Source organism: Capra hircus, chromosome 14 (genome assembly GCF_001704415.2).
Source record: "Capra hircus breed San Clemente chromosome 14, ASM170441v1, whole genome shotgun sequence".
NCBI classification, from domain to species: Eukaryota; Metazoa; Chordata; class Mammalia; order Artiodactyla; family Bovidae; genus Capra; species Capra hircus.
This window is the reverse complement of record NC_030821.1, coordinates 90,541,825-90,553,867: the sequence shown is the minus strand read 5'-3', so window position 1 is coordinate 90,553,867 and position 12,043 is coordinate 90,541,825. Positions and strand designations below refer to the sequence as shown.

The 12,043-nt window shown below is 39.2% G+C and overlaps 1 protein-coding gene across 1 annotated transcript in view; it reads right to left on the bottom strand.

Moving 5' to 3' along the window:
* LOC108637488 (collagen alpha-1(XIX) chain-like) overlaps positions 1-12,043 on the bottom strand; it is a 51,400-nt gene that overhangs the window by 24,065 nt on the left and 15,292 nt on the right. The window contains exons 4-5 of the mRNA XM_018058115.1: positions 11,700-11,825; positions 10,450-10,485 (exon numbers count right to left, since the gene is read on the bottom strand). Of these exons, the coding sequence (XP_017913604.1) occupies positions 10,450-10,485; positions 11,700-11,825 (162 nt within the window). The remainder of the gene's footprint in view (positions 1-10,449; positions 10,486-11,699; positions 11,826-12,043) is intronic.

The following is a 12,043-nucleotide window of genomic DNA, read 5'->3' as shown; positions in this document are numbered from 1 at the left end:
GTCTAGGTTGGTCATAGCTTTTCTTCCAAGGAGCAAGTGTCTTTTAACTTCATGGCTGCAGTCACCATCAGGAGTGATTTTGGAGCCCAAGAAAATAAAGTCTGACACTGTTTCCGTGGTTACTCCATCTATTTGCCATGAAGTGATGGGACCAGATGCGATGATCTTAGTTTTCTGAATGTTGAGCTTTAAGCCAACTTTTTCACTCTCCTCTTTCACTTTCATCAAGAAGCTCTTTAGTTCTTTGCTTTCTGCCATAGGGTGATGTCATCTGCATATTTGAGGTTATTGATATTTCTCCCAGCAATCTTGATTCCAGCTTGTGCTTCATCCAGCTTGGCATTTTGCATGATGTACTCTGCATGTAAGTTAAATAAGCAGGGAGGCAATATACAGCCTTGACGTATTCCGTTCCCAATTTGGAACCAGTCTGTTGTTCCATGTCCAGTTCTAACTGTTGCTTCTTGACCTGCATACAGATTTCTCAGGAGGCAGGTCAGATGGTCTGGTATTCCCATCTCTTTCAGAACTTCCACAGTTTATTGTGAACCACACAGTCAAAGGCTTTGGCATAGTCAATAAAACAGAAGTAGATGTTTTTTCTGGAACTCTCTTGCTTTTTTGATGATCCATCAGATGTTGGCAACTTGATCTCTGGTTCCTATGCCTTTTTTAAATCCAGCTTGAACATCTGGAAGTTCACGGTTCAAGTATTGTTGAAGCCTGACTTGGAGGATTTTGAGCATTACTTTGCTAGTATTAGATGAGTGCAATTGTACAGTAGTTTGAACATTCTTTGGCATTGCCTTTCTTTGGGATTGGAATGAAAACTGACCTTTTCCAGTCCTGTGGCCACTGCTGAGTTTTCCAAATTTGCTGGCATATTGAGTGCAGCACTTTCACAGCATCATCTTTTAGGATTTGAAACAGCTCAACTGGAATTCCATCACCTCCACTAGCTTTGTTTGTAGTGATGCTTCCTAAGGCCCATTTGACTTCATCTTCCAGGATGTCTGGCTCTAGGTGAGTGATCCCAACATCATAGTTATCTGGGTCGTGAAGATCCTTTTTGTACAGTTCTTCTGTGTGTTCTTGCCACGTCTTCTTAACATCTTCTGCTTCTTTTAGGTTCATACCATTTCTGTCCTTTATTGTGTCCATCTTTGCATGAAGTGTTCCCTTGGTATCTCTAAAGTTTTTGAAGAGATCTTTCCCATTATACTGTTTTCCTCTATTTCTTTGCATTGATCATTGAAGAAGACTCTCTTATCTCTCCTTGTTATTCTTTGGAACTCTGCATTCAAATGGGTATATCTTTACTTTTCTCCTTTGCCTTTAGCTTCTCTTCTCTCAGCTATTTGTAAGGCCTCCTCAAGGAAGCCATTTTGCCTTTTTGTATTTCTTTTTCTTGGGGATGGTCTTGATCACTGCCTCTTGTACAATGTCACGAACCTCCGTCCATAGTTCATCAGGCACTCTGTCTATCAGATCTAGTCCCTTGAATCTATTTCTCACTTCCACTGTGTAATCATAAGGGATTCGATTTAGGTCATATCTGAATTGTCTAGAGGTTTTCCCCACTTTCTTCCTCTTGCCTTCTCCCCCCTTCCCTCCTTACTTCTCCTTCCCCATGAACCCAGCAGGGCCAGAGAGACTGACAGGTGGTTGTGACAAGGCATAACTGGAGGCCACAGCTTGGGGATGGCTGAGGGCTCGGAGCCGCCGATGCCAAACGAGGACCAGGGAACCTGGGAAACACACTTGAGTTCACAGTTGGCCTGTGGGTTTTACATCTCATCAGAGAGCTCTCCCCATGCACATCGTGGATTAGAAGGACATGTGCTCTTTTCCTGCAAGAACTCCAAAATTACACCTCGCTGCCGAACAACCATCTACAGGAGAATGTTGGATCCCACCAAAAAAATATACCCCACATCTGGGGGCAAAGGAAAAGCCACAGCAAGATGGTAGGAGGGGCAAAATTTCATTTAGAATCAAACCCCATACCTGCCAGAGATGCTCAGAGGGCTCAACAGAACCTTGTGTGCACTAGGAGACTCCACAGACACTGAGCCAGACCTGCCTTTGCGTGTCTGAGTGTCTCCTGTGGAGGTCTAGGTCAGCAAGGGCCTGTTGCAGGGACAGGGGCTCTGGGTGCAGCAAATCCGGGTATGGCATAAGCCCTCTTGGAGGAGGTCGCCATTAAACCTGCCATAGAGCTGCCAGAACTTAGAGAGGACTGGGGAAACAGAGTCTTGGAGGGCACAAACAGAACCGTGTGCACACCAGGACCCAGGAGAAAGGAGCAGTGACCCCACAGGAGACTGGCTCAGACTTGCCCAGGAGTGTTCAGGAGTCTCCGGTGGAGGTGTGGGCCAGTGGTGGCCTGCTGCAGGGTCCGGGGCACTGCAGGCAGCAGTGTGTGCATGGGACCTTTGGAAGGAGGTGGCCATGATCTTCAATACCTCCACCACTGGTCAAAAAACAGGGAGGGAACACAGCCCCGCCCATCAACAGAAAATTGGATTAAAGATTTACTGAGCATGGCCCCGCCCACCAGAACAAGACCCAGTTTCTCTCTCAGTCAGTCTCTCCCATCAGGAAGCTTCCATCAGCCTCTTATCCTCATCCATCAGAGGGCAGACAGAATGAAAACCACAATCACAGAAAAGATACTATACCAAACATAAAATAGTGAAATTAAGAAGCCTTGGGTCTCCTAGAATAATGGCCAGTGTTCTGGAGCAACCGTTTTTTTCCAAAGGACCAGACAGCAAACATTTTAGAATCTCTGCTACAATCACCAAATGCTGTTGTATACCGCAAAAGCAGCCTTAGCCTCTATGAAGACACATGAGGATGACTATGTTCCAGTAGAACCTGATTTACAAAATCGCACAGCAGGCATTTTTGGCAGCCCTCTGGCAGGACCACAGTTTGCTGACTCACTTCCACCTCCTCCCAAATACCAGACTTTTCTGGGCACTTTCCCTTCCTATGCGATACAGCTGAGTAAAACAGCCACAAAGTTTAATCAAGTAGCAATTCAGCATAGCTTTTCCCCAGGAATTCCAGGAGTACCCAATTCACCTTTAAGACCAACTGCACACTGAAATATAGGAATAGTCATTTGGAGTTTTTCAAATGTGTACTAACTGCTCAGGTTGTCATAGATGAGTTGTTTTTGCATGTACCAGAGAGTATACCTTAAGTTCTTTCTTCATATTATAAACAAATTATTAAATTACACTGCTGACAATAACCAATAGAAAGTTAGCAATAATTATCAAAGTGCTAATCAAAATGCAAACATTCTCCACACAGACATAAACAATTTAGCTTTGTTATTTCTTTTACATTTATCAAAGATAGGGAATGCTTCTTTCTCTGTTCCTTCAACTAGTACCTGGTGCTTTCAAATCAAGTAAGTTATGAAATTTTAGACTCCAAGATACCTATATTTTTATATTTAGTGTGCCTGACCTTCTATTGCATCCTCCAGGAAAATCCCCAAAGCTGGGTTACTCCATTTGTCTGCTTCCTGCCCTTCCACCTGCCTGGAAAAATTTGGTCAGTGAAGCTGATGAGCTACCTTTAATTGCTTTGATGGCTCGTTCACAAATTCAGTATAATAAACTTATCCTTGAGACAGTGGAAACTAAGGTAAACTCTTTGAATTTCTCTATCATTAATGCTTAGTAAAGATTAATAAATACCTCAGAATTTTATGAGTATATAATACCATTATTACACTGATATTACATGTTTATTTAAGGTACACAAATAAATGTCACCTTCAAGTTCCTACAGATTAGATGAGATTATATCAGATGCAGTTAAATTGCAAAAACAAAAAAGAACTTGTCAGTTAATCTGATGTGTTCAATATTGGATTAGAAAGGAGGAAAAAATATTCTTTACTTCCATAATGACATAGACAAAAAAGTCAAAACCATAAATATTAAATCCTACTTCTCTGAGGTTATTACTAAGGGGAAAATATTCCTTTTTTAAATAGCATGAACATATTTTGATTCAATTATTTATTATTGGTGTGGTGTGTCTTTGGAAGGGGCATATAAGTAATGCTGGATCAGAAATAAAGGGAAATTCACTAGTAATCTCTGGGTTAACAGACTAGAGCACTCAGAGTGGAAACTTTCATAGACTGAGATTAGAGGGTAGGGGTAGTAGGAAAAAATCAATACTAAAGTTTTTCATTATAGAGTCAAGTAAGTTAGCTTATTTCAGCTTAAATTATTTTGATTTTCTCTGAAACTATACCAGCAAAGCAATTATTTCATAAAGACTATACTTTGAGGGAAATGAACTTGATATGGAAGATAATAATACAAAAATAAACTGGAAAATTATTCCCCAAATAGACCTTAGATCATACTTCCCCTTAGGCTCAAGAACATTGAAATTGAGCTGCTCTTTCATGAAACTGAGGGAATTTCAACTCTGAAGTGGGTGAAGGTATTAACAAGGGTCTTAAAAAACTGAGAAGGTAAAGTGGTTGCTAAGTAATTAGGTTGCTAACTATACTTGCTAAGAAAAGGGAATTAAAAGATTTCACAAAATTACAATAATTGAGTCTAAATGAAAGAAAACCATTAATTATTATTTCATGTAATGTCATCCAGAGTTTAGTCTTGGAGAGAGGGCATGGTTAGAATGCTTTGATTAGGTGACCTGACACAGAACGTTCACCACAGCTACGTGTCTTATGAGCAGTGGTTGAATCTCAAATCACCTTTCTCCATGAGAGCGGGTCATCAGCTTTATGAAGAGAAAAGCAGCCATTACTCAGACTAATGAAGCTTCACAGTGTGGAGGAGAAAATAGGCAGTACAGATAAACATTAAGTCAAGCCAAAATTGGGGGCATTTTTCCAAATATTTCTGATTCTTCACTAACTAGTTGGCAATATCAAGCTAAGGCTATGTAAAAGTCTTTTCTAAAGCTTTTGCTTTTTAAAGGAAAAGTGTAGTAGAACATTAGTGAATAATATAACAGTTCTTTATGATTAGCTTACCTCGATCTTTCTCTACAACCTGACTCTTCACCTTGCCTGTCAAGGGCCCCTGGGCAACTGGGCACAGAATTCACAGGTTCTAGAAACATCTGAGTTGATGACTTAGACTTTCTTTGTGGTATAATGTTCATTCATTCATTCAACATATTTTTAGCTCCTATTATGTGCTGTTCTATGTATGGTGCTTGCAGAACTCATATTCTAGTGGGGAAATAAACAGAGGCATAATAATAACATGGAAAGTAACAATAAAAGTGCTAAGAAAATAAAGAACATAGAGGGAGAATGAAAGGATGCTTTTTACATAGCAATGTCAGAAAGACGTTTGTATTTTAAAGTGATTTATGAGACAGAGCCTAAATATTGTGATGGAAAAACCCACGTGAAAATCTAGAAGAAAACTCCAGGTATAAGTAGCCTGGTATATTGACCCTGGAACAGATGTGAACGGGGGGAGTGCAGGAGAGACAGTTAGTGGGGTAGGACGGGCTCGACTCATTGTGGGGAACACTGTGGCCCATAGAAAGAACTTCAGCACTACCTTGAGGGCAACAGGAAGCCACTGGTGGGTTTTGATCCATGTGAAACAAGATTTACTTACAGGACTATTCACAACAGTCTAACTCATAGCAAGCTGGCATAAATAAAAGTAAAATTTGCTCTTTATGAAGCAGACACAGATTACAGTAAGGATTCTCAAAACTTAACAGCTTTAGGAACATTGTAATGAGTAGTACATAAGTTGGAAACAGATTTGGAAACTGTGTTCTCAAAACCTGTTTCATTTTATCTCCTTAGGCCAAAAGTAAAGTGCACCAAAAGACTAGTAACATATACCTTATAGTTAATGAAAAAAATTAAATTACAGTTACCTCTGGATGGTTCCTAACCAGCATCATCTAAGCATAACAATGTAAGGAATCTCTTGAAAAACTAGCACACTATATTTAAGAAAAGTCTTGTCAAGTAATATTGGGAACAAAGTAAACACAGATTTGAATGAATGACTTAAATCATTGATCTTTTAAGAAATAACTTTCATTAAATTATTAATACTTATTATAAGTAGCCATATAATAAGAGCTCAAAATTTTTATAACCGAAAACATTTAATCAATTGAAAATTCTAAGGGACTCTTTCACAGAGATTTGTTTGCTTTTGATCAAGCCACAAAAGAAACTAAACTCAACGTAAAAGGATTATCTTCACCTCTCTTTCAACATGTAAGCAATTACACTATAGATAGGAAAGCAGAGAAAACATACATATATTAAGTATCTACTCTGTGCCAGTTCCTAGTACTAAGTATTTCTTCTTCATAATAAGCTGCTGACTCAGCATTATAAAGCATCAGTTTCAAAGCAAGCAAGAGATAGACAGGATTGAATCCCAAATGATTCAGGCTCCAAAGTAGTACTCCTGCTAATACACTGCCCCACCAACATCAATAGGCTTTCTTGGTCTTAACAGACCAAAAGGAAAACTTTGAGAATACCGTCTGGTTGCCTCAGTAACACTCTACTTCTGATCATTTCACAAAATTGACAATTCAATATGCCTAAGAGCAAAAATGACTTCTGCTCTTCAAACTATGCAGGCACTGATTTGAGCATCTACTCTAATAATGAAAATTATACACAAGACTCAAACACAGATGGAAAGCCATCTTTATTTACTGCACATTAAAGCTGCAGAATCAGAAAGTACAACAAGAACAGAAATTTACTCATCAAATTCTCAAAAGAAAACAATACACCTATGTATATTACAAGTGCAAAGAAAGCTGATAACATTCATGCTATGGTCATCTGAGTTCATATTTGCACAGCAAGGGTTATGCTGGCTTAATTAAAGGCTGGTGCACATACTGAAACAATAAAGGAAGTATATTGTTTACTTATTTGCCTTGTTCTCCAGATTATCAATATGTTTTATCCCATCTGTTTTTGCCTTGCCACAAAAATCTCTTGTCATTATGACTTTTCAGTAGTCTGGAAGTTAAAACAAATGTTAGTATTTTTTTAATGTATCATAAATGGAAAATTATTTAATACATTATAACTCATACAGTATTGTATTTTTTATAGGCTTGACATTTAATAAACCTGTGAATAATTATCATTTGTATTTCTGTGATATCAGTTGTGACATGATCTCTTTCATTTTTTATTTTATTTGAGTCCTCTCTTTTTCCTTTGTGAATCTAGCTAACTATATAGGCAGGTCAATTTTTTTATCTCTTCAGAAAATCAGCTCTTAGCTTCACTGATTTTCTCGATTGTATTTTTAATCTCTATTTCATTTATTCCTGTTCTAATTTTTATTTGCTTCCTTCTACTAACTTCAACTTCATTCATTTTTCTTTTTCTAGCTTGTTAAGGTAGAAAGTCAGGTTATTTATTTAAGCCTTTTCTTGTTTCTTGAGGCAAGCACCTATCACCTCCCTTCCCGGAACTGCTTTTGTTGCATCCCACAAGTTTTGGTATGTTATATTTCCAGTTTTATTTGTCTCAAGGTACTTTTTAATTTCTTTTTTTATTTTTTCTTTCATTCATTGATTACTCAGTAGCAGGCTGTTTAATCTCAACATCTATGAATTTTCCAGTTTTCTTTGTGTAATTAATTTCAAGTTTCATACCACTGTGGTCAGAAAAATATGCTTGATATAATTTCAATCCTTTTAATTCATTAAGACTTGTTTCATGGCCTAAAATATAATCTATTCTAGAAAATGTTCCATTTACACTTGAGAAGAATATATTCTATTGCTTTAAGAGGGAATATTCTATATATATATATCTTAAATTCATCTGGCTCATCTGTCATTTAAGGCTAATATTTCCTTATTGATTTTCTGTCTGCATGAGCTATCCATTGATGTAGTGGGGCATTAAAATTCTCTACTATTATTGTATTACTTATTACTCTTCCCTTTACATATATTAATATTTTCTTAATATATTTAGCTTTGTATATATTAGGTACATAAATATTTACAAATGTTACATCCTCTTGTTGGGCTGATCACTTTATCATTATATAAAAGCCATCTTTGTCTCTTCTGACATTCTTTAAGGACTATTTTGTCTGATTAGTATAGCTAACTCAGCTTTCTTTTGATTTCTATTTGTATGGAATACCTTTTTCCATCCCTTCACTTTCAGTTTGTGTATGTATTTATATATAAAGTGAGTGAACTATAGGTAGTATTTAGATGGATCTTGTTTTCAAACCATATTATAAAGCTATAGTAATTAAAACAGTATGGTATTCACACAAAATAGACATATAGGTCAATGGAACAGAATGTTGCTATTGTTTAGTTGCTAAGTCATGTCTACCACTTTTGTGAACACGTGGACTACAGCCTACCAGATTCCTCTGTCCATGGGATTTCCCAAGGAAGAATATTGGAGTGCCTCTCATTTCCTTCTCCAAGGGATCTGTCAAACCCAGGGATCACACCTGCACCTCCTGCATTAGCAGGCAGATTCTTCACCACTGAGGCACCAGGGAGGCCCATGGAACAGAATAGCGAACCCCAAAATAAACCCACACATGTATGGTTAATTAATTTATGACAAAGGAGTCAAGAATATATACTGAGGAAAGGACAGTCTCTTCAATATATAGTGTTGGCTACTTGCAACTGCTAAGACATGGAAGCAACTTAATCTGTCCATTGACAGAAGAATGGATAAAGGAGAAGGTCTTACTGTATAGCACACAGGGAAATCTGCTCAATGTTATGTAGCAGCCTGGGTAGATGGAAAGTTTTGGGGAGAATGGATAAATGTATATACATGGCCGAATCCCTTTGCTGTCTACTTGAAACTACAACAACTTTGCTAATCAGTTATACTCCAAAATAAAATAAGTTTTAAAAAAAGAAGATATGGTATGTATACACAATGGAATATTATTCAGTCATAAAAAAAGAATGCAATAATGACATTTGTAGCAACAGGGATGGACCAAGAGATTAGGTCCACACTAAGTGAAGTAAGCCAGAGGGTGAAAGACAATATGATATGATATTGCTTATACATGAAATCTGAATGGAAATACTATTTGCAAATCAAACATCTAGTAAGGCACATATAATTTTATATCCAAAATGCATAAAGAGGCCATACAACTCAACAGGGAAAAAAAGCACACAATCCTATTCAAAGTGGGCAGAAAATCTGTATAGATATTTTTCCAAAGAAGATATACAGAAGGCCAATATCACTAATCATCAGGAAAGTGCAAATCAAAACCACAATGAGATAACATCTCACAACTGCTAGAAAGGTTATTATCAAAAAGACAAGATATAACAAGTGCTAGTGAGAATGGTTTGGTTGAAGCTTCCTGTGCAACTTTGATGGATCAGTCATTTAGCCAACTTCAGTCTCTTATCTTTTAAAATAAGAAGTCCATGCAGATTATGCAAATAATTTAAAACCATGGACTTCCAAGTTAAGACATGAAAAGAACTTAAGTCTCCTTTACCTTGGAAAACAGTAAGAACATAATCAATTCCTAACCTTAGCAGGAATTAATCTATCTAGTAGTTAGCTAAAAAAGACATGACTCAGAGAGTGGGGCAGAAGATAGCTGCATTCTGAGAAGGATGGGGAGAAAGGAAGGTAAGTCTCTAAGCATGAATCCTGGCTAGAATCAGATCCACACCCATCTGACTGTTACCGTCTCCTCCAGCACACTCTCTCTCCAGTCTGCAGACTGTTCTCTTAGAGTCCCTGTAATCCTCTACAGGACCTACTACTTGTGGCCTTGTAAGGTCTTCTGTCTCCTTGCAGATGTAAAACTCCTTGCAAACAGGGAACATATCCTATTCTTCCCATTCCCTATAACATCTAGTACTAGGCCTCATGCAGAGAAGGTGTTCAACAAAGGTAAGCTGTTTGAATAAAGTGATGAAAAATCTCCAGTGGAAACCTGTCAGCAAACAGGAGTTTGTCAAGTATTTGAAGAAGAAAATGCTAAACAAGGGTAAACCCAAGCTAAGAAACAGACTTTCTTGCTTCACAATTTTGCTTGTGGTTTACAGGTACATTTTGAAAGTGAAATTGCTCCAACTCTGCTCCTCCATCCATGGGATTTTCCAGGCAAGAGTACTGGAGTGGGTTGCCATTTTCTTCTCCAGGGGATTTTCCCAACCCAGAGATAGAACCCAGATCTCCTACATAGCAGGAGAATAGACCAGCCTAATTAGGAATGCAAAAACAGATTAACATGCTGATACACTCTTCTATATTTCAATAATCAGCACTTAAATGTATTCAATAGATTTTTACAGAAATGCACATTTGTGTGGGATGCAGAAAAAATCAGATGGAAACAATTTTGAAGTCACCTTTGAGCACATCCTCTTTCATCCTGACAGCATTCAGTGGGGTCTTACCTGCTCTCCTTTCTGTCCAGGTGAGCCTGCTTCTCCCTGAGCAGAAATGAATTTTGTGTTAACACATATTCTGTCACACTGAAGTAAATACATATAGTTAGAAATCAGCTGACAATAGTAAGACAAAGCTGTGCTCTCCTGGGAGTTGATGCAGACTCCTCTGCAGGTAGTCTCTTCTGCCCTCATCAAAGGCTCACTACCCACCTCTTCCAAACACCTGCCAGCATCATCTCCTGGAGACCTTTCATGGGCTGGGATATGCGCTCTCCTCCATGCCCCCTGTACCTCATATAGCCTTTTTCATTGAGCTCACACTGTAGTACTGGTTGCTAGAGGAAATGTAAGGTTCCTCTAAATTTCTAACTTACCCTCCTCCCCACTCCTCCAGCCAGGACAGGAAGCCCTGAGCCTGAGCATGCAAGAAGTCACAGCACCTCAGACCTCTAGGAGCTAGGGCAAGTTTTCCTACTCTTGGGTACTGGTATAGAGGGAAGCTGTCCAGAGGTCACTTAGCCTACTTCAAGGACAGTTGTCACAATGCCATAAACATCCACAAAAGACATTCGTGTCCCTCAATGGACTCAGGCTTCCTGGCCAGGGAAGGGCAAGCAAAACAAATTATTTGGCAACAACAGCCCTTCTGCATTCCCCATACAACTCACAGCAGAGGGGAAATCTGGGTGGGTATTTGGAGTAGTGGACAGATACAGTATCCACAAGACAGAAACACAGCATGTGGAATACCTTTGGGCATGTGTTGAAGGGCAGGCTCTGTGTTTCCCTCAACTTGTGAATTCCCATAAGTGAAAGTGAAGTGCTCAGTTGTGTCTGACTCTTTGCGACCCCATGGACTGTAGCCTACCAGGCTCCTCCATCCATAGGATTTTCCAGGCAAGAGTACTAGAGTGGTTGTCATTTTCTTCTCCAGAATTTCCATGACTGAAGCCTATTCCTGGCGTGTGTTTCATCCTCATACATAACTTGTCATACAGGTGGTTCCTCCCTTTATTTTCTTTTCATTCTACTTCTCACCCAGGAAAGGTCAGATGGCCTCGGAACTATCCAGATTGAAATCTAGGGAGTCCTAAAGCCAAGCCTTTGTCTTTAACTCACCCAGGGACTGAGGGGCCCAGGAGCCTGATTCAACTTGCATTAGAGGGCAAGCTGCGTTCTGTGCACCAGGGCCACACATAGGTCTGGCTCACAGTGTGGAGTGGCTTCCCTGTGGGCACAGGTGAAGACGAGCATACCTTGTGCAGCATGCACTGGCACTTGTCTGTGAGTTCCTGCTTTGCTGGCAAAAGTGCAGACATTCTGCTGGCATAAGCAGGTGCTGGTGATGCTGCAGTACCTCCAAAGCCAGGCTGCTCTGGGCACTGAAATTCAGAAAGAGGCTTTAGGAGACAGAGTCAATTCCAAACACCATGACATTCCCAGCACTGACTCCCACCAAACTAGGCGTGGTTGGGTTTACCTGCAAGAACTTCCTTCTAACAACCAAAAGCTCACACCGGTGTGTGAAAGTCCATAATGACTTTGCCCTTTCACTAGCCTCCTAGTAGCTATTAAAACGACAACACACTAGAACTGTATT